The sequence below is a fragment of the Schistocerca serialis genome, chromosome 3, assembly GCF_023864345.2.
Source record: "Schistocerca serialis cubense isolate TAMUIC-IGC-003099 chromosome 3, iqSchSeri2.2, whole genome shotgun sequence".
Lineage (NCBI taxonomy): Eukaryota > Metazoa > Arthropoda > Insecta > Orthoptera > Acrididae > Schistocerca > Schistocerca serialis.
Window position 1 is genome coordinate 718,257,251 of NC_064640.1, and position 24,423 is coordinate 718,281,673.

At 40.1% G+C, this 24,423-nt stretch overlaps 1 protein-coding gene across 1 annotated transcript in view; it reads right to left on the bottom strand.

Annotated features, from left to right (window-relative positions):
* The window catches only part of LOC126471124 (CLIP-associating protein 2-like), a 156,001-nt gene that overhangs the window by 125,833 nt on the left and 5,745 nt on the right, over nucleotides 1–24,423 (bottom strand). The window contains exons 3-9 of the mRNA XM_050099205.1: nucleotides 9,034–9,227; nucleotides 5,770–5,899; nucleotides 5,488–5,549; nucleotides 5,325–5,401; nucleotides 5,169–5,201; nucleotides 4,461–4,634; nucleotides 1,141–1,205 (exon numbers count right to left, since the gene is read on the bottom strand). Coding sequence (XP_049955162.1) covers nucleotides 1,141–1,205; nucleotides 4,461–4,634; nucleotides 5,169–5,201; nucleotides 5,325–5,401; nucleotides 5,488–5,549; nucleotides 5,770–5,899; nucleotides 9,034–9,227 — 735 coding nt within the window. The remainder of the gene's footprint in view (nucleotides 1–1,140; nucleotides 1,206–4,460; nucleotides 4,635–5,168; nucleotides 5,202–5,324; nucleotides 5,402–5,487; nucleotides 5,550–5,769; nucleotides 5,900–9,033; nucleotides 9,228–24,423) is intronic.

Consider the following 24,423-nt stretch of genomic DNA (forward strand, 5'->3'; position numbering starts at 1 on the left):
CATGACACATCATGGCTCCTTATGACGTCTACAGCTTATAGTTTTAGTCCCAGTCCCAGTCTGGAACACCCAGATTCGCCAAATCAACACTCAGTAAAGACTGGCTGAGTTCCCTTAGGCACTTATCATTTGGCACAGCAATGAGGACTTGTAGATTATTGAATATTGTGGACACAGTGAGCCTTCACCTCGTAAATGATATGATACCTGCTATAACCACGTACATGATATTTGGATACACAATGCAGCACCAGCTGCTGGTGCACTACACTTTGAATATTCCGCCAACAGAACAGCATCTGCGTGGACCAGCCACCAGAGGCCGCTGCAGTGGCCATATGACTTGTGCATATGACACGGCGTGTCACGCCATCTACTGGAGCCCTCCTCTTTATATGCATGGAGCAGCAGACACTTGCTCTCCCACTGTGTTCTTACTTATCATTTGCAAGTGATTATATCAGTACTTGGATTGTTTCTATGTTTGTATTTATGTTCTCAACTGTTGTTCACTTGTATGCGGAAGAAGAATTAACTATGGTTCATTTTGGCCGTACTGTTGTTTGTTTCAACAATACAATACCTGTTATATTAGTTAAACGAAAACTATTCACTAATTAAAGTCACTGTCTTGAAATTAAGTATCTGTTGTACTCCCCCTCCCCAACAAAAACAAAAAAATCCCACTTGAGAGAGCTAAAACAACACAAAATAATGATGATATAAGAAAATGAATGAAGCACTAAAAACATATGCTCACAGAACAATAATTCATGAGTGTACAGATTTTCAGTTATGCACAACAGAAATAAAGCAGCAGTCACATTAGGTACATTTTGAAAGGGAGAAAGATGGAAGATATGGGTTAAGCCCATAGGTGATGAAACTGCTGGAGACTGCCCTTGAGCTATGCATGGGAAAGAGTATGTCATGAAATTGGCTATGGTGTCTTCAAAGGTACCATCACGGTTTTCACTTGCATGATTTAGGAAAGCCACTGAAAATCTTATTATCTTATTTCTAACCAACAAGACAAGAGATTTGAAGCCCACTCCTCCTAAACGGAGTACAATGCCTTGACCACTCTGCAACCTCGGTGATGATTTTGGAACAAAAGAAATTTACAGTCAGACCTTTTACCACAACAATGAGACTCCAACAAGGAAAAATACAATATCAGAATGCACAGTACTGGAAACATACAGCTATCATTGTATGTTCAACTACAATAAACACTGTAAAACTTAAGGGTCACAAAGGTACACCAGTAAATACTAAAGAATGAAGAGAATGTAGTAAGCCACTGAGATCTCAAAAGACCTTATATAACTAAGTGAGGTGAAAATTGAAAGGTGGCTCACACTTTAGAACACTAAGAACTATCCCGAAAAGTCTTGATAATCCTGTGCATATTTGTTGTCTACTTTCCTCAAGGGGTTTGCATTTCAGCTTTTCTCACTCACTGTTTACAAACTTTACCAGAGATAAGTTTTTTTTATTTTTTTAAAGGACCTTATGGTGTGCAAGGATTATTATAGTGTTACACACTGGAGAGCCAAAGAAACTGGTATACCTGCCTAATACCAGGTACTGCCTCCATGAGCACGCAGAATTGCTGCAAGATTACGTGCCATGGACTCAACTAATGTCTGAAGTAGTGCTGGAGGGAACTGACACCATGAACCCTGCAGAGCTGTCAATAATTCTATTAAGAGTACGAAGGTGTGGAGAACAGCACGTTGCAACGCATCCCAGATATGCTCAATAATGTTCATGTCTGCGGAGTTTGTTGGCCAGCACAAGTGTTACAACTCAGAAGAATGATCCTGGAGCCACTCTGTAGCAGTTCTGGACGTGTTGGGTATTGCACTGTCCTGCTAGAATTGCCTACATCAAACGGAATGCACAATGGACATGAATGGATGCAGACAAGATGCTTACGTACATGTCACCTGTCAGAGTCATATCTAGACATATCAGGGCCCCATATCACTCCAACTGCACATGCCCCACATCATTACAGAGCCTCCACCAGCTTGAACAGTCCCCTTGCTGACATGCAGGGACCATGGATTCATGATTATGTCTCCAAACCTGCAAATGTCCCATCAGTTCGATACAACCTGAAACGAGACTTGTCAAACCAGGCAACATGTTTCCAATCATCAACAGTCCAATGTCGGTGTTGATGGGCCCATGTGAGGCGTAAGCCTTTGTGTCATACAGTCATCAAGGGTACACAAGTGGGCCTTCGGTTCCGATGATGTCTTATTGAATAGTTTGCATGCTGACACTTGTTGATGGCCCAGTATTGAAACCTGAAGCAATTTGCAGAAGGGTTGCACTTCTGTCACTTTGAATGATTGTCTTCAGTAATCATTGGTCCCGTTCTTGTGGGATCTTTTTCTGGTCACAGCGATGTTGCAGATTTGATGTTTTACTGGATTCCAGCTATTAATGGTACACTAGTGAAATGGTTGTACAGGAAAATCCCCACTTCATAACCACCTCTGAGATGATGTGTCCCATCACTCGTGTGCCAACTATAATATGAAAGTAACTAAATAACTCACTTAAATCTTGATAACCTGCCATTGTAGCAGCAGTAACCAATCTAGCAACTGTGCCAGACATTTGTTGTCTTATATAGTCAGTGTCGTATTCTGCCTGTTTATCTATCTCTGTATTTGAATGAGTATGCCTATACCAGTTTCTTTAGCACTTCATTGTATATCACTGGATATTGTACAGAGTGATAAAGAAGCCCACTTACTTTTGAAATTGCACTATTCATGAAATAATGTAGTTAGAGAGAGGGCAAACTGAAATGATATGCGGTTTTACTGAAACAAAACACTAGTGCAGCAACTGGCCAAAAGATGGCGCTGGACAGCAATACATCAGTAACATCGCATGACAATCATGTATAAAATGAGCTGTAGTGAGAGAGAAAGCCAGATGCACCAGCAATCACGGCATGTTGGTTTTATCAGGAATAACACTATTTGCAAAACTTTGCTATCAGAATGGATAATCCGCTACTGCATCTTTACGATCCTATCAGCATAAGAAGGGTGTTCAAACAGTTAAAGGTCATCTGACAAGTGTCGCTGTGAAGAAAATGATCACAAAGTTCATAGCCAAACGCTATTTAGATGATCGGTCCGGTAGTGAATGATCAGACTCCAATTGCTACTTCTGCTCAGGTAGTTCAGGAAGAAATGGAGGTATCAGCAGGTTCATCTCTGCATGGTGAAGTCAGCGCTCATGAAGTTGCATGTCGCACTGGCATTCCACGCACTATTGATTAGAGTGTACAAAGGTGTAGCCTCCAATGCTATCCGTACAAAATCCCCAATTGTCAAGAAATATTAGCCACCGATTTTGTCACACGGAGGGCATTTGTGGTGTGGGCACTTCAAAGAATGGGGGATGATGACAACTGTTTGTCTAATGTGTTGTGGAGTGACAAGTCCACTTTACACTTTAAGGGTGTGTCAACACCAACAACTCCAAAATTTTGTTTACCAAAAATCCTAGAACTGTCATGGAAATCCAACTGCATGTCGAGAAAGTCATGGTGTGGCTTGGATGTGCCACATTAATTGTGACTGGACCCTTTTACTGTGAGGAAATGTGAGCTGCTGTTTTCAAAGTGTCAGCATGACGGATTCAAGGTATGCCAATATGTTACAGAATTGCATCATCCTTAGCCTGGCTAATAAACACCTGCTAGAAGGTATGACTTTTATGCAGGTTGGCACTTCACCCCATATTGCTACATGTATAAAAGATTTCTTGTTCACATTGTTTGGCGAGGATCGCGTGCTGAGCTGCCACTTCAGTCATGCTTGGCCTCCCAGGACACCAGACCTCAATCCATTTGATTATTGGTTGTGGGGTTACCTGAAGTTGCAAGTCTACTGCAATCATCTAATCTCATTAGTTGTGCTAAAAGAGAACATCTGACGGCAATTTCTCACCAAACATACTGAGATATACAGCACTGTTCACGACACTGTCCCTGGACTGCAGGTATTGTTGATGAATGATAGCCGACATGTCAAGCATTTGTTAACATTGTCTTTGCTGAAAATAAATTGTTACGCTACTTATTGCTTTGTATCATATGAAGTGCCATCTGTTGGTCATTTTGTGCACCTTTTTTTGCTTTCAGTAGAACTCCATGTCATTTCAAGAATATATGTCAATTTTTACATCACTACTCACATTAGTCCATGGAATGATGAATTATCGAATGTTAATAGATTTTTGGGTCACCCTGTATAAAGGCATTTAATAAGTGAACATGTGCTGAGTTTATTTTACAAATATGTCATGCATACAATTTAAAAAAAAATACTACTTCATTTGAATTATAATTTTATTGCATAAACCTAATCGGGTTTTCATTTGAACCGTTTTGAAAATAGGCTTGTCTCACTGAAGTTCCTTATTACTTTTGGATGTTCACTGTCAATTTTTTGATTCTGAATTACATCCAGCTGTAGTTTTTGTGTTCTGTAGCTTTCTAGCGTCTCCGGGATATTTAGTGTATGAAAAATGGTCAGCACTTTATTCATGTCTGGTATTTGGCAACATTCCACACAGATGGGTTGTGACAACTGGCTTAACTAATTCTTTAGTTGAAGGGCTGCCATGTGTTCACAAAATCTAATGTCAAAGGCTTTCCCTGTCTTTTTAATATAGAAGGTTCTACAACTACATTATATTTTATATTCTCCATGTTTCCAAAATTTATCTCGTCTGTTTACTATATGTGGAAATGCTATTCCTTGCTTTTCTTGGTGTTGATTTTATGTTTCTCCAGGATTTCTGACTTCCAGTATAAGACAGTACCAATGAATGGTGTGTTATGGGGTGAGTGTTTTTTTATGTTCTTTAGCTTTGTCACACACTTTGTTACCGGCTATGTTCTAATCATTCTGTTACGGTTTCAACTTTGTAACCATTTTTCAGCATAAATTGCCAACTACTTTGCAATACAGATTTTGTTACAACTGCATCTTCTGACAGGCAGTGTTAGTCCCTATGGAACATACTCTTAAAACGAAAGCAAAGCCGCCGTAAAGAGCCATAAATAAAAACTTGAAGTTTAGTGATTGGTTACATTGTATTTGTTATTTTTACTGCAATTATACTCTTACACAATGATGCAGCATATCAGAGCCCAACGTCATCTGGTAAACAGTAGAGCAACATTAATTAGCATTTAAGCATTCATCACTCTTAATGTCATCATTGTATGAAAACCTCTATTTGTGTGTGTGAAAGGAAGGAAAAATAATTACTTAAGCTGTTACACAATTTAACTCCCTCAAATGACAATCATATTTGCAGTACACACCAAGTAAGGAAGATTTCGGAAGACTACTTGATTCTGAGAATTATCATTCAGATACAACTGCTAAATTTACAGCTTGTCTGGCATACATATCTGGTAATACATATCATAATATTAATGACCAACAGAAAATGAAATGATTAAAATGCTGGAAAGTGGATCATCACTCATTTGATAAATGAAACTGCAATAGGAGTGCAAAGTGTAATTATCCATACTTCGATTTCTTTAAACGGGAGTAGGCTATTTACCCAATGAATGAACTACACAGGACTAATTCAGTATCAACGTTATGTATGTGACAGCCAGTGTGAACAGTCTCATTAGGAAAGCATAATCATGTGGATCTCGAATACTCAATGATATTTCAAGAATGCAGCTGACTGATGTTTTCTACCACGTACCATATCACATCTGAGTACTTATCAGACACTGTCAGATGAAATGCTGCTAGTTCACACAGAGATGTCTGAAAGGAGTCCACACGAAATACGTGTACCATGTGTGGTAGAAAACAACTGGCTGCACTGGGAGCTGTAATGATTATATAAGCATGAGACAGCAACTAGAGATAGTCCATTAGAGATATTCCAGAGACAGGATTTAATGGGGTTTGGGAATACCAGTGCTTATAAAATGAACAGTAGTTAACAATAATCAAACCTAAAATACACAAAATAAAGAAATACACACCAAAAATAAGGTTCGGTAATGAAACTGAGATAAGATGGAATAATTGTTTTAATCCAACAACAAAGAAATGAACAGAATATACAGATAAATACTTAAAATCGAAGGGTGACAATCAACAACAAAGGTCTCTAAATTGATAGGAAATAGCGCATGCCATTATCTTCAAAGGTAACAAAGATTACAGGTATGATACAAGTGCCAAGAGATTATTCATATCTCATATGCACATGAAGTGGCGCAAAAATTCTACAGCTTGGTGACATGCCATGAATGAGATACCTATTATCATTCTGTATAACACAGTATTGGCATATAACAACAAGGAGATAAAAGGGTGGCCACTGTCTCTCCTCATCCTCACAATAGATGGGTTCATCACATTCTGATGATCTTTCTAAACTATGATTGCCTTCCACCCCCAATCCCTTGAGGTAGGTAGGTAGGTTGTGTGTGTGTGTGTGTGTGTGTGTGTGTGTGTGTGTGTGTAGAGGGGAGGGGGGAGGGGGAATAGAGAGATTAAATGGTGCTGTCATATACAGTCCCACATAAAGTAATAATTGGATACAAAATTTTCCAATTCTTATGCAGAATTTCAAACCTGCAAGAAGATATGGATAGCAAATTTCTAACAAGACACATGCACCTGACATCCATCATCAAGCAGACGACATGATGAAGTTCAGACGTCTTCCATTCTCAACATACATAATACTTTCTCATTTGGTAACAAAAGAGTAAAAGTCAACTGGGGTACAGCCTAAACCAGGATTACCATGATTGTAGTTCCAGTTTCAAAATGCTGTAGAAAGAAAACCACTGCTCAGAATGACATCAAATTTGAACAGCATATTAAAATGCCATTAGAAAAAAAAGAATTAGTTTGTTTCTCAGTCTGTGTCTGAGACTCCCATCACTGTCTCCATGAAGGATTGCACACTCCTGGAAAAGCTCCATCACAAGAATGGTGACTGCACCAGTAGCCCTGCAGAGAATCCGGACACTTGAAAGTATGAAAAACTGAGATCTGATGGAAAAATTGAAAAATTGTTGGAAACCAACAAAGAGTTCAATATAGTTTAGAGATAAATATTTAAAACCAAAGCGCGACAACTGACAAGAAAGGTCTCTAATTGAAAAGGAAATGGCACATGCCTTTACCTTCACAGGTAGCAGTGCACGAGTTCTGCTCAGGTTCTGGAGAAATTGGTTACACAATTCAAAAAGACAGATTCTTTTGAAGTGCAATGTGGCAGAGGGAGGAAAGCAGTTGATCCAATGTCTGTCAAAGACATAATTGCAACACAGCACAACAGGTCAAGCAGTATTGTGCAAAAATGCTGCACATGGGGGAACCTCCCCAAACATTGGACATGCTTTGAGCAGTGTGTAAAATTCTACAAAACACCCTGCATTGCTCTCCATACATCATCACCCATGTTAAAGAGTTGCTTCCTGCTAACCTGCCAGCAAGACAAACCTTCAACAGTGTGGATGTGTTGGTAGGATCATTTTTATGCAAGATGGTACTCCTCTGCACATTGTAGTCAGTTAAGCAGCTGCTGCAGAGGAATTTCAGAAATGCTAGAATTATCAGCCATCATTTCCCTAGAGTCTGACCATCCCAATCTTCTGATCTTAAACCGTGCAGTTTCTGTTTGTGGGATTATCTGAGAGGTGTTGTGTTCAATGCTCGAATGTAGTTGAAACGAAGGCATGCACTGAGCAACATATTCTAAATGTCTCCCGAGACACTCCAATCTGTTGTGCAATATGCTGTTTCTCAATTTCAACTTGGGGCAGAAAACAGTAGACAGCATATTGAACATGGCTTGTTTTGGTATCATAACAATTAGAAACCAACGTCATTTTACTTTTGATGCAGTTTTTGGCCACATGACAATTAAAAACTGATTTTTTCCATCCGATGTGGTACGACTTTGATATGGTGTTTTTTGTTGAGCGCCAAACTTATGCAGTCATGCACTTTGAACAGTATGGATGGTGTGACATGCAGCTCAAACCACAGCTGTCACACTGCGATTCCATCTGTCATTTGTAGAATTTTCATGAACTATGTATGTGTGTGTGTGTGTGTGTGTCTGTGTGTGTGTGTGTGTGTAATACACAGTTCAAACTTGATATCATTCTGACCAGGGGTTCTCTTCCTACAGCATTTTGAAACTGAAACTTTAATTATGGACACCCTGTAGATTACAGTTAAAAGTAACTCAACGAAGCTTTTTTCTGCAAATAAATACAGTGTGTTTCACAGTTCTTATTACAGGCTTTTATAGGTTGCAAAAAGAACTTAGCAGATAAAGTTCTGATAAGAAGTCAATGACTGGACTGTACCATTTGAATGTCAAATAAGATTAAAGATTGAATCACTTTCAAATCTCCCAATTAGTGGTATGCACACTGCAGAGACAGTGAGTTCTGACCTACGTGCTCTATTAGAGCCCACTGCACCGGCAATGTTTCCAGTACTCATCATCAGGTTCTTGTTTATGCAAGGAAGGACGTGCTCTTCAAAGTCGAGAGTGCGACACGTCCACAGAGAACCATAATTGACCCTCTTAGCAGTGACATAATAGTTTCTCACAGCCATTGTTGTAGTCAGATGAAAATGGTATGTGATGTCATAACTACAACAGGGACTGTCTTCTCAGTCTGTGTACGTGCGCACCATGAAGAAGAAAATTTAAAAGTGATGTGATATTCAAACTTATTTTATATCCAAATATTACATTTCAGGACATGGGTTCCCAATCAAAATTATATCCACCAACCACTAGAAGCTAGTAACAGAAACTGTGAAACATAGTGAATATGAAAATTGATCTATGTAACTATTCCATTCTGTGGACACCTGGTCCCATCAAGATTACAGCTAAACTCAGCTGATAAACACACAGCCATAAATAAATATCTTCTGCATGCTATAAAAATATTAATGATAGTGTAGTTGATGGTACCTGCAACAGTTCGACCTCTTGGAAAGTCACTTCCAGCTGCCAGCCTACCTCCTCTTCCTCCTTGCTGGTCTGCTATATTGTTTGAATTTGACATTCCCATTTCAAGATTAAGAGCTTTCTTATGTGTACTATCCAGTGAGTTTAATATCTGCTCAGCATTTTCATGAAAATGGAGCCGGAAATGCCAGAAAGCCCTACATACAAACAACAAAAGCAAACAATTATATACAAAGTACACAACACATGCAAAACATAAAAAGAAGATACAGAACATAGATGTGCACGTAACTTACATGTACAGATACAACACTCATTTCACAGTCTGCATCACATTCTTTATCATGCACTAATAAATGAAGTTTACGTTACTCTTTACAAAGGGAGAAAAGAAAGGAAAACAACAAAGAAAAACAGAAAATGCAGAAAGAAAGAATTAAAGCTGCCCAAAAAATAACAACAGAAACTGGGAATAATATTCTCTAATAATGAAAAACTGAAGCTGCAATGCTATAGTGAATAAATGAGTGATATTCAATAGAAAGTACTGAAAATCCTACAGATCAAGACAAAAGATATGTAACACTATGTGCAATTCAGCTGAACATATTTGGAGTGGCTCATAATTCATGTTACACACTTCTAAAGATTGTAGAGGAAGCTTAGTAGATCAAGTTTACATAGGAATCCGCATCCGGAATCATCATACAACGAAGCAACAGAGTATTTAAGTTATATGTGCCAGGGTCTTTAAATGTATGTATCTACATGGTGATTCCATGATGATGTTACAGGAGATGGATAAACACATCAATCTGAGGCAATGGTCCCTGTACCAAAAATGAATTAGTCGAAAGTTACAAATGAAAATTATTCTGATGCCTCTGACTGTGGTATACATGTACCAGTACTGTTGTTGCTAAGATTGTAGGGTAAGCATCTTTCAGAGGTGGTAGTATATACAAAGACAAGAAAAATTGTCTAGTCAACATGGGCTCTAATATGCGTCGCTGAGGATCTATGAGCACTTGTTTATCTTTGCTGTTGTGAAACACATCTCCTTCCCCAACATTGCAAAGGTAAAACAAATATGACAATTTGTTTCTCTCTTTCTTTATTTTTCCATCTATTTTATGTTTCCTGTGACAAAAATTTTATTGGAGAAAAACAGCCTTTTAAGAATGATGCAGAATGAAACCAGACTCAATCAAATGACTTACAAAGTAGGTGAGAGCATTATCCTCATTTATGTATTACCTCTTTTAGAAACATATTTGAACCAATCTAGTATATTTAAAATAGTATACAATGAGTTACATGATGTTAGATGCATGCCAAATACAATCTGAGATTAATCATTAATACTCATCTTACTGTTATGACATATCTTAAGCATGATAACTTCACCTAGTGTGTCATGAAATAACTAAATTACCATTGTTGTGCACAGTTGCAGGATGAATAAATTAAGACAGTACAAATATAGTTCATCAGGAGAGTTTAACTATCATAGTAACTTCTGCAGTTGCAGTTTAGCATTGACTACCCTTTTTCTGGATTGGTTTTGGTTGTGACATGCCATCCAAAGTGAGATATTGTTGAGTCAAGAGGCATACTAGTCAATGCATAGCTACGGTTTCAACTGAACTGCCTAATGGCAAAATTTTATGTGTTACACAATGTAATATCACAGTGATTTAAGTCAAAGAGATATTTCCCATTTTAGGCCTCACGACAAAACATTAATGGAAAGGGCATAAAAATCAGATGAGAAATGTTAGTTCAGACATCCAGTGTAACTAGGAGGTTGCCCACTCTACACACAGTAGTAAGTATCTAGCAACTTTTCTGGGTGTCTTATAAACACATATCTGTTGGGTGGAACTAACTTACTAACAAGGGTGTGCTGGAAAGTAATGCCTCCAAATTTTTTATTCTGCTCTCAACACTAGATGTGGTATTACATGTCATGTATATTACTCAGTCGTTCCCGCTTCGTTGACAAAAACTGCAACCGTATGTCGCTAGAGGGCTCTGAATTGTAGTGCATAACAAAAGATTGTGTAACGTAACTGTGTACGTCAATACATGTGAAACGACGTGCTGTAATCAAGTTTCGAACTCGAAGAGTTTGTCCATACATGGAGCACCATCTCCTTCAGTATGACAATGCCAGACCACAGATGAGTGCCGAGACATCTGCAACAATTCGATACCTAGGGTTCACTATGATAAATCATCCTCCACGCACTCCCGACTTGCCTCATTCCATTTTCATGTGGTTCCAAAACATATTCGATAACTTCACTTTGATAGTGATGAAGCAGAGGTGAGATAGTGGCTCTGTCAACAAAGTCAAACATTCTCATGGTGATGTCAACAAGCTCGTCTTTCGTTGGGAGAAATGTGTTCATCACCAGGGTGGCTACGTTAAGACATAAATATATTGACGTGAAGAATAAAGGTGTAGAATGTTAATCAAATTTGTTTTATTTAAAAACCTTTAAGAGTTAACACACAAAAAAAAATCAGAGACATTACTTTTCAGCACCCCCTTGTAGTGATAATAATCAGAATACCACATCGATGTAGGCAACAATACATAGTATCTAAATGCTTAAATCAGTTATGTCCAAAATTGCGCATTAATTTCAATTGTCATGAGGACTTTTTATAAGGAAATTGAACACAAAGATTTCTTAAGGGTTTCATTAATGCTTAGATGTTGCAATACGAGAGGAAAAATTTACAGCAAACAGCTTTACAGACTGACGGACTTATTTTGGAATACATAAATTATGCGTATAAAAATACAAGTTTCATTAGAGATGTATATCAAAAACTTCTCAATAATAGCATGCTGACTATCACAGAATACAACTCCAATGAAGCATTACTTGTATAATTCACTTTCACCTAAGGGAAATATAACAATAAGCAAAGGATAAGGATAAGGACAAGTAACTATGAGATTTCACACTAAGAGATTGAGGGGGGGGGGGGGATTGCACAACTAACTGACATCACCCTTTATTAACACAATGCAGACAGAAAACTTTATGTTTAAATATATGGGGATAATAATGTCAATGTGAACATTTTTGTTGACAAAGTATATGAGGATAGGCTATTCTCACAAGATCAGGTTTCAGGTAAACTTAATCTTGATAGTATTTGACATGTTGACACTGTGTTCCTGACTGGGACTCATATCCGCATCTCTGCCATTCATGGGCAGCATGTTTCCAATTGCGCTACCTGAGCACACATCACACACTGGCATAAAGCGTTAATCTGCCACCATCTTCTCAGCATTCTCTTCCAAACTATGCATAGGTTCTCTCATGATCTCATAGGATTAACACGTCCAGGAGGTATGCTCAGATAGCACAAATGACAGTTCACAAAACACAGGCACTTGAGTTTGAGCCCCATTACAGCACACTATTTCGACTTAGCACATGCAATTAGAAAATTCAGTCCCAGATACATAACTCCAGAGGTTAACAGGAAACAAAAATCAAAACAGTTAAACGAGTTGAAGCCTACTACCCATAAATATCAGTACCGTATCTTAATCACTGTATTACTTTGGTTTCATATTCATGGTTTGAGGGTTGTGATTTCTCTTCAGCTGCTCTATAAATACATGGCTGTGATGCAAAAATTTGATGAAAGTCTTTACAATCCTCACACCAACATGGGACATGGTGCATCACAAGAACATACGAGGCCTGAGAGTGAAGCATCAGTAGCATGTGGCACCTGATCGAACCCGTTAAGGAAACTGTCTCAGTTTTCAGAAAACAGTGAAAAGGCTCAACAGCACCCAGTTATTCCACTGACAAACCACATTGGCAACTTTCTGTTAGGCACTATTTTTTTTGAGAGGTAGAGCCACATGGAAAAGCACTATATGAGAAAGAAGGAGCTCTGAACAATTCAATGTTTGGTGTAGATGAATACAGAAAATCTTAATATGTAAGATTTATTTAAGTCTGTTAAACTTTGAAATGGCTGGAGAGTTATAAGGTACGATCAGTGAGAGCCTCTCCGTGAAGAGGTTCTTCAATCACACGGTACAAACACTACATCTCCTCTTAAATAGAATGTACACTGCCACAGCAACCAAATGTGGAGAGTGCCTGTGTCATTAGCCATGTTTCCATAACAGAACTCTTTTAAGTGATTACAGTCTTGGCATGCATTGTAACAATGCACATTATCATGTATTCACTGCTAGTAAAGCCGCAGTTTAAAGTTGTGAAATTCCCCCCCCCCCCCCCCCCAAAAAAAAAAAAATCTCTCTGCCTCCAGGAGGTTTATAGTCTGCTGAAAAGTACAGTTTCCTGTTATGGACCTGGTAGTGTATCTGTGCAAGGAGCAACTTGTCACACAGAGACCACAGCTACTGAGCGGCATTGCATGCCGGACCTTGGTGTGTACTTGGCCTGCAGGAGGGACAGCAATAATGTATGACAGACAATCCTGAGTGCGAGGAAGTTTATAACTCAACAGGACATGGAGTTAGCAAATATTGACAAACTAAGCATTACTCTACAAATTCTTTTAGAAGAAACTGTGTGTGTGTGTGTGTGTGTGTGTGTGTGTGTGTGTGTGTGTGTGTGTGTGGGGTCGTTTGGAAATAGGGGGGAGGGGTGGGGGTATATAAGAGAAATATTAAATTGGTGAGTTAAACAATAGCTGGTAAGTCAAATGTAAGGCTATATTCAGGGTAAATTTTGCAGAATGCCATGACATTGTTATATTTCTACTGGGGATACTTTGCTCCAATGCATGATTTGACTTTGCTGGAAGGTCACTCAAGACTACAGTTAAGTGTGTAAGCAGTGTCTATGAGTCAGAGCTATTGCCACTAATGTCTGGCCCAGTCGAACTATTGACTTCAAGTAATGTAACTCCCTCCCATCACAAATATTGACATTTCATCTCATACATGTGTGAGTCTCCTGATGCCAATGCATCATCCATGCACTGTCTGGTGATGGAAAGTACAACAGTGCTACTACAAAATCTGCCTTCCCATGTTCAGTTTGTTTCAAATTAATACAAAATTACTGTTTAATGAAGTAGGAAAACAACAAATATAAAATGTGTGTACCACATCTCCAGGATGGTTGTTCCTGTAAAGGCACACAATCAGATCTTTGGGTGGTCACTTACCCAAGAGAACTACACAATCAATCAAATCAAGATAGGAGGATGAAAATGGGAAGCATTTTTATTGAGGATTGCTGCAGGTAATGTGAAAACGATGAATAAGAAAGTTGGACAACATGAAGAGAGAAATAGAGAGACATTTTGTAAGTCTTGTAGGGTTTAGTGAGGTTCAATGGGAAGGAGAATCTGAATGTTGAGAAGACAATTTATGAAGGATCGGAAAGGAAGGCAAATGGAGTTGGAGTTACATCAAAGAAACAGTTAAACATGAACATAGTTAGGGGTATTCAAATTAGTGACAGAGTGTTAACAGAGAAATTAAACAGTAACTTTGTGAATACATTGATTATTAAAGTCTTCATGCCAACAAGAAATGCAAACGAAGAGGAAGTGGAAAAAGTATGTGAGCAGACTGGGGAAGTCTGTGAAGAAAATTGGAAAAGACAATTAACAACTGTAATGATGGGAGATTGGAATAGTATAGTGGAAAGATGAGGAGTAATATAGTTGGAGACAATGGACTGGAAAAGACCAATGAAAGGAGTGGAAACCTAATAGGTTTAAGTAACATCAACAGATAGCATCTGAAGAAGGCAACGAGTTACATGGCCGAAATATTGTGCCAGAGCGACACAAACATCTGGCAGTAGACCCGATTATTCCACATGTCAAGATCTTGCCGGGAAAGCCTGAAGAGTTACATATGAAGACTCTACGGGGAGGAGATGTACCTTAATATTAAGAAGATGGATAAGCTTCGACAGAGGAAGGGGAGGATGCTGAGTTCTCTGTTTCCTTCTGAGATGCCGAGAGGGGGATGTAGTTCCTGTCTTCGCCAGGTTGAAGCATCATGTCAACACCAGAACGGCGAACAGAATGGAACACCGTGCCAGCCTCGCACTGGTAAGAGAAAGAGTGCGTGACATGCACCACTGCCTAGATGTAATGTCCAGGGAGTTGCTGTATCTCCACCTTTCCATAGCAGCTACCCTGACCCGAGAAAACTGGGACCAGGTTGATGGTGCCTCTTGGTCCTTGGCTGAATGCACCACGAGGAAATCAACAGCATGTCAACAGGCCAAGTTTGAGCGCCTTAACAAGAAGGTACAACAGGATGGGTACGCACGGACTGTGGTCAACCTGAGCGACAAACAGCCCGATGAGGCCACCTCAAAAGCACTCAGCAAGGGCCTCAACTTTGCAGTGACTCCCAGAAGCATACCTGTTGCAGCCTTCATCAGTTCGGTTGAGCAGGTCGTCCATACACTACCTTCCAACGTGTCTGAAGAGATCCGCAGGGAGACCTGCAGGGCACTCACCAAGACTTAGCCCCCCAAATCCAACATCTTGAGCGAGGAGAGGGTGGCCCTCAGGCAGCTATGGGAGGATGACAGCATTGTAGTTCTGCCAGCTGATAAGGGTAACTCCACGGTCATCTTAAACAAGTTGGAGTATGATAGGAAGGTGCAACAACTTCTGGAAGGCACTGCTTACAAACCACTAGATGGCGACCCCACTGACAAGGTGGACAAGACGACCTATTGTCAGTAACATCGGTGCAGCGACATACCCCACTGCACAATACCTGCAGAAGATATTGGCACCATATGTGGGCAAATATGCACACCACATTCGGAACTGTGAGGACTTCCTACAACCGCTAAGGCAGCTACACACCGTGGACTCTGACATCATGGTCAGTTTCGATGTGGTGTCGCTCTTCACATGAGTGCCACTCACCGATTCACTCAAGACCATTGGAGAGAAGTTTGATGGTGCCCTGCTCTACCTGTTCAAGCATGTACCGACCTCAACATATTTTCTTTATGGGGGTCAATTTTATGAGCAAACGGAAGGAGTGGCAATGGGCAGCCCTTTATCACCAGTGGTAGCCAACCTTTTCATGGAAAGGTACGAAGAGGAGGCACTTGCATCAGCCACTTACCAACCCAAATGCTTTCTTAGGTATGTCGATGACACTTTTGTCACTTGGCCCCATGGCAGGGAGAAGCTAGATGACTTTTGGAACATCTAAATTCATGCCACCCAAGTATAAAATTTACTATGGATCTAGAGAAGGATGGACAGCTCCCATTCTTGGATGTCCTGGTCAAGAGGAAGGCAGATGGCAGTCTGGCGCACAGTGTGTATCGTAAGCCCACCCACACTGACTTATACCTTCAAGCCAATAACACCACCCCGCACAGAAAAACGGAGTCTTGAAAACATTAGTTCACAGGGCTTGGGCTCTGTCAGATACGGAAAGTCTGGCCACAGAGATAGAACATCTACAGCTGGTGTTCAGCAGAAATGGATACTCCTCCACAGACATCCAAAGGGCACTTCGTGCTACCAGCCAACCACAGAGTACAGAAGAGGAGCCAGAGGAGGCGAAGAAGGTGGCATACCTGCCATATGCTGGACCTATTTCTGCGAAGATCAGCAGATTTCTCTCAAAATACGATATAAAGAGTATCTTCTGCCCACCATCCAAAATTGGGACAATGCTAGGGAGTGTGAAGGACAACCTGGGGCTACGTAAACCAGGCATTTATAACTTCCCGTGCCAGTGTGGAAAATCATACATTGGCCAGACAACCAGGACAGTGGACGTCAGGTGCAAAGAACACCAGAGGCACACCAGACTCGGACAGGCAACCAAATCTGCCATAGCAGAGCATTGTCTGGAGCTCGGTCACTCGATGGACTATAACAACACCAAAATTGTGACACAGACTCCAAGATTTTGGGACAGTGTCTTAAAGGAGGCCATCGAGATGAAGGTCACAGACAACCTAAAAACCGAGACAGCGGTTACCAGCTCAGCTCGGCACGGAGTCCGGCTCTGGAGCTTATCAGGGACCAACGAAAGGAACCAAGAAACTCCTCAAGAAGTAGTAACACCGCAACAGGAGCAGCGCCAGGCGGGTGCGGACCGCGAACGGAATGCCCGACAAACGATGGGCCTCAGACAGCTGCCACAGATGGAGACCAAGTCGGGCGCGGACATCTGAGGGAGCACCAGGGAAGAGACAACACCTTACAAGCAGCGCCAGGCGGGCGCGGACCGCGAACAGAGCGCCCGACAGGAGATGGCCTCAGACAGCTACCACAACTGCAGATGGTGGATGAGGCGGGCGCGGACGTCTGTGGGAGCACCAGGGAAGTGCCAGCACCAGGGAAGTGCCAGCACCTCAGGAGCAGCGCCTAGCGGGCGCAGACCACGAACGGAACGCCAAACACGGGTCCGGCCCCAGACAGCTGCCACGACCACAGATGGTGGACGAGCAGGGCGCGGACATCCGTGAGAGCACCAGGGAAGGGCCAAAACCTCAGGAGCAGCACCAGGCGGGCGCGGCCCGCAAACAGAACACCCGTCACAGGACGGGACTCAGACAGCTGCCACAGATGGCGACCAAGTCGGGCGCGGATGTCCAAGGGAGCACCGGGGAAGAGACAACACATTACAGGCAGCACCAGGTGGGCGCGGATGGCAGAGAGAGCACCCAGCGCCCTCTGGGCATAAACACTGGACAAGATCCTCCAATACGGCAGTCTCAGGTAGCACCTGAAGAAGGCAACAAGTTACGTGGCCGAAATATTGTGCCAGAGCGACACAAACATCCAGCAGTAGACCCAATTATTCCACATGTCAACATCAACAAAGATTACACACATTAAACGCTCCAGGTGATACTGCTAAATATAAAATAAACTTTGTCATTATCACAGATTCAAAGACAAACATGGCAAAAACCTTTCCAGGTGCTGATGCTGATATGGAACATAATTTACTTGTAGCAGATATTATGACAAGATTAAAGCAAATTAAAAAAGACTACAGATAAAGAAATGAGATGTTGAGAAACAAAAATGTTAACTTTTAAGAAAGAGTATACTGTACGTCAAAAATAAATAGGAACATGTAAGGAAACCTGCAGAAGCCACTGAAGAGTGAAACATCATTAGAAATACATATTGGAAGGAACAGAGAAAGATACTGGAGAGGAGAAAAGAGCAAGAATTAAGAAAGAGTGGATAACAGTGAGTATGCTGCATATAATGGATAAGTGCAAGAACTGTTAAGATGACAATTTAGAAAGGCAGCAGGCAGTACAGAAAACTGAACAATGAAGTAAGAAAGTGAACTGAGTAGGCTACAGAAGACTGGATGGGGAAACACTAGAGGAAATAGAAGAATAAGAAAGGAAAGTAAACTGGAAGGAATGTAGAAAACAGTAAAATTCTTACCAAGAAGATAAGTAAGGAAAAAAGGCAAACAAGGAATGTTAAATAAACATAGGAAGAAGACAGTATGCACAGAAGGGGATAAGGAAGTTTGGATTAATTATGTGGCGGAGTTACATGGCGTGCAGGCTGATTACACAATACTGGTTTTGGAAGATGAATGGAAACAAAATGAAGGAGACCGTGGTCCTAAGATATTGAAACTGGAATTGGAGACAGAAATTCAGAAGGTCTGAGAAAACAAAGAATTGGGCTGTGAACAATACCATCTGAGGAAATGAAGTGTTTGGTCCAACTTCAATAACCAGATAGACTGTGGTAGTAAACAGAATTTAGGAATTTGGCATCAAGACATACTTAAGATCGTTCTAGTACATTTATCTAAAAATGTGTAATGCAAAACAATGCAAGTAAGGACTATAGGACAACTAATTTTATCAGTCACGTTACAAAGCCTATAAAAAGAGTTATACTGAGGAGAACTGAAAACAAAATTGAGAAAAATATTGTGGAAGACCAGACTGGGTTCAGAAAGGATAAACGAAGAAGAGATGTTATAGGCTGTCTGAGAATGATTGGAGAACGAATAATGGAAATCAACCAGGAGGTGGGTATTTGGCTCACCGAGTGGGAAGAGGCTTTCAATAGAGTAATTGGAGAATTATGCTGAGAGTTTTAAAAGATGTCCCTGGTAAGATAGAAAGTTAATAAAGTAGATGTATAGAAAGCAAAAAGTAACAGAGACAGAAGAGAGAAGCACTGCAAGGATCCTCACTAACACCAATGCTATTCAACATACATATATGGAGAAAATTGATTGTTAAGTCCACAGAGGAGGCAAAAAGCATTGTAGTTGGAGGAGAAATGATAAATGTTATAAAATACGTGTCTAATCAAGCAGTACTGGCAGAATCAGAAAAGAAGCTACAGAAGAAGTTGAAGAGTATTCCTAGAAGTGGCAAGGAATATGAAATGAGGATAAATAAAGGAAAGACAAAGTGATGACAATAAGCAAGAAGGGAGCTCCAGTTAACATATTCCTAGACAGAAAAAAGATAGAACAAGTAAAATCCTGGGAAGTTTAATGACATGCAATGGAAACCGTACAGAAGAAATGAGGAGAAGGATACTTATGGGAAAGAGAACATCTAAAACATGAAACACTATCATCATCTAAAAGAATTCCAGTGTAGCTGAGGAAAAGATTTGCTAGATATTATGTCTGTATCGCAGTGATATACAGCAGTGAATCACGTACAGTTAAAAAGAAAAGATACTGAAAAAGTTTTGAAATGTTGCCACAGAGAAGAACGCTGAAAGTGAAGTGGACCGACGGACTTAAGAATGAAGAAGTAATGAAGAAAACATGGAATGGAAGAAGATTATCAGAAGTGATCAAAAAAGAGAGAAAAGTCTTGGCTGGAGCATGTACTGCTTAGGAATTGTGTGCAACAAAGACTTACAGATGGAAAAAAATGGAAGAATTGAGAGGAAGAGGTTGGAAGAGAATGAGCCTAATGTTTGACATCAGAAGAGGATGAACACACAAACAGTTGAAGGAAGATGCTCAGAACAGGACACGATGATGAGTCTCCAGTTGATTGGTTGGTTTGTTGGGGGAAGCAGACCAGACAGCGAGGTCATCGGTCTCATCAGATTAGGGAACGACGGGGAAGGAAGTCGGCCGTGCCCTTTGAAAGGAACCATCCCGGCATTTGCCTGGAGCGATTTAGGGAAATCACGGAAAACCTAAATCAGGATGGCCGGACGCGGGATTGAACCGTCGTCCTCCCGAATGCGAGTCCAGTGTCTAACCACTGCGCCACCTCGCTCAGTGTCTCCAGTTGAGAACTGCTGTGAGATTGACACAAAGAAGAAGAAGAAGAAGAAGAAGAAGACCATGTCCAAGCGCAGCAGAGCCGTATTAAGGGTGTTCTAGGTTGTAACAAGGTGGAATAGCCATGGGTGGAGAGTAGAAGTGGATGAAGATCATGCACTTTCCTCCATCACTGGTCTGCAAACTCAAGAGTGAACAGGTGTTTCCCCACTCCTCTACCCCACATCATCACAAGAAGCAATTGCAGGGTGTTTCAAAAAGTTATACCAATCCTCCACAGCACGCCTTATGAATCACTGGTGGTGCATTGTGCCAACAAGTCTGGTGATGTTCATGCCTAATTTGTCATAGCAAGGAGAAGAAGTGCAGCTTCAAGTCTCTTTGTACTAGGAGAATCTCCTATTTTCCAAAAAAGGGTATGATGATGACATCGTTGAATGTGTGCATTTCAAAGAGGAAGTAGATGAAGGTGAAGCACCAAAACCCATTACAATCCTAGATTGTAATGCAACTAAATCAGATGTAGACACAGTGGACAAATTAGGCAGGACCTACATTACAACCTTTATGACAAGAAAATGAGCCATTGTAATTTTTTTTACATTATTTTGTACATTAGTGTCCTCAACAGCTTCATAATTTGGTTGTACTTAAATCATGATTGGGAGAAAGGAACCAACTACGAAAGAAGAATTTCTTCTCGGTCAGGGAACATCTCTAGTACAGAAAACAGAAGTTAGTAGGGTGTTCCAACTCCCTTTAAATACCTCCACCCTCAGCCTTCTTACACCCCCAGAAAGCAATTTACCTCTTGATATGGTTCTAATGCACTTAGAAATGGTTCACATTTTAACATTTGTTCTTAATCCATTTTGTTTAAAAGTAAACAGTATTTTTATAACATTAAAACACTATTTTTAGTAATCTGCAGTTTTTCCATCCCAGCCAATGTAGTAACCATTAGCCCTAGAGAAACAACCGTATAGGATCTTTTTTTTAATTTTGAACTGGAACACGTTTTCACTAGAAGCACCAGTTCTCAAGAAAAATGAAAACAAGTAACCTTTATTCCCCCCACCCACCTGCCCAATCATACTCCACCAGTGAAGATTTTCAGTGTGTGTTCATGACACTCCCTCCAATCACTGTAAAAATATTTGCAACTATATCATTTTTGCCACTATTTGGTCTTCATTACTTGGGCTATAGTATAGGGAAGTGGGAAAGGAAATTGGCTGTATCTCTTTCAAACAGACCGCAATCCGTAATTGATTTATGGAAACTATGGAAAATATACACCTGGGATGCAAATTCCATGCCATAACCATTGTGCTCCAAATATTGACAGATAATTTGTATGTCTTTTCCTTACAAGATTACACATATTCCATAAAAAGTAAATGAAACCAGTTACTGCAAAATCTGTTCAGACCACGGGGGAATGATTCTAGTAACCATGTATGAAAAGAAAGAGTAGATGATGATTATGATGATGATGTAAGGCATTCAGGGTCTGTCTTTTTGTACCACTGTTTACTTTTTGGCCTTTATTTTCATGATCTGAGACCAAATACCACTAATTCAGCTGAACTACAAAGAAACTCTTTATAATGTTCACCATTGTTTCTTGTAAGAAGGTTGTCAATAATGTATGTTACACCTAATAAAAATAAATACATCTTCCCGAAACACATTTATTTTTCTCTTTGAAATGTTGGGGGAAAAAAGAAAGAAGAGGAAGAAGAAGAATGAGGAGGAAAGGGGGGGGGGGACCATACTCCATCCTTTCATTTTATAATTTTGTTTCATAACAATTCCACATTATGCCAGTCTCAGACCTATGTATCATATGGAAACAGGAACACTGCTGAAAGTTTTAATGTATTCAATACATTCCTTACTTTGGGGAACTGTTGACTAAAAGACAAACAGATGCATGTCCTATTTTAGTCTAAGCTTTGGCTTTATTTCCTGACGACTTTGATTCGCTTGTTGACTTCAGGTGGTTTCAAAAGCATTAAAATGAATGAATATAGTTCCATTTTTACTTTGTAATATGCCTTCCCCATCAAGAGTGGGAGAATTGTTAACACAACACAGGTGAAATATTTTCAAATATGAAAAGTACAACAGCTTTTAATTGCTTTTTATATGTCCAAGTCCTCAATAATCTTAATTTCTGGTACTTGACAACATTGATCAATTAATTTAAAAATAATGTTGGAGCTCATTAGCTATGTGTTTTCCAAAGTTAGTGTCTGAGCTCTTTGAGTACACAATTGTTGATCTGGCATGACTGGTATTATAGTAATTGGCATACGGCAATGCATCAGAGAACCTTTTGGAACACAGCATATAAAATGCATTAATGAAAAATTTTTAACACTGCTGTACAATTGGTATATGAGGCACAAATGAAAGTTTTACTATGAGAAGAATAGTCTGACATCTAATCTCTGACTGAGAAGTACTAAATGATATTTACCAGTGACTGAACATAATGCATGAACACTGCTCCTACATCATGGAGTTGTAGAAAGCAAAATGCTCTCCTTCCTGGTAAGTCTAACCAACCAGTATCACAATAAAATTACCCCAGAGTATGTGTATCTATAATTAAATACAGTATTCACAATACTATAGAAATCCTAAATAGTTTCCCTTTGTAATATATTGTTTCTAATCCCAAATGGAAAAGGTTTTAATAGTTTTATTTAGCACATATTGTTATTGTTATCATCATCATCATCATCATCATCATCATCATCATCATAACAACAATATATTAACATTATGACAATATCTTTGTGAGTAGGCTCCACCCGAAGGTCAGAAAGGGGAACTACAGAGTAATTATAATTAAAGTTAAACTTTCAAATGGCTGTGGAAATAACACCACTGGTCAGAATGATGTCAAATTGCAAACAGAATGTTATCAGAGAAGGGGGGAAATGTATGGCCGAAGAAAAATAAATAGTTACAAAATTTACAAAAGATGGCGCTGTAAGCATCATAATTTAATAATGAGCGACTAAAAACGACAAATGAATCATACAACAACGCCTGAGGCGTACGTTTGACATTGAACAAAGTGAACTGTTCAATGTGCATGGGTGCACAGGTGTGATATTGTTAGTTATGTAAGCCCATCCAACACAGCAAGGTCATATCACATTGGATGAGAAAAATCAGTTTTTAATTGTCCTGAGGCCAAAAACCACATAAAGCATTAATCAAAATCAAATTCGATTATTAATTTCCATGTGACTGGTGCAAAACATGTTCAGTATGTCCACTATTTTCTGCAACAAGTTGAAATTGAGAAACAGCGTGTTCCACAACTGATCAAAGTGTTTCCGGGGTCACGTTCAGAATGTGTTGCGAAATGTGTGACTTCAATGCAGCTAAGAATTCAATGCAGCAATCAGAACACTAAACACAACATGTTTCAGATAGCATCACAGCCAGGAGTCACATGGATTAAGATTAGGTGATCAGGACGACCAGGCTGTAGGGAAATGGTAGCTGATAATTCTAGCATTTCTGAAATGGTGCTTCAGCAACTGCTTAACTGGATTTGCAATGTGTGGAGGTGCGCCATCTTGCATAAAAATGATCCCATCCACACGTCCACGCTGTTGGAGAGCTGGAATTATGTAGTTGCACAAAAGACACTCATAGAACTTACCAGTGATGGTACAGGTAACAGGACCGGAAGCACCTGTCTCTTCGAAAAAATATGGCCCCATGATAAATGATGCCGTAAACCTGCACCACACAGTGACCTTTCAGGATGAAGTGGTACTGGTTGATTAGTGTGTGGATTTCCCGATGCCCATATTCGACAGTTCTGTGTATTGACATGTCCTGTCAGATGGAAGTGGGCTTCATCTGTCCACAAAATCTTCCACGGCCAATCATTGTCCACTTCAATGCGAGCAAGAAATTCTAAAGCAAAGGTGTGCATGGGTGATTTTGAAAGGATAGCAAAGAAGGATTTTACACACAGTACTCACAGGTATTTCCAATGTACGGGCAGTTCTCCGTGCACTACATGTTTGCACACCACCACTAGTCTCCTCCTGCATTGCTGTGGCCACTGCTTTCACTCATATTGAACCAATTCA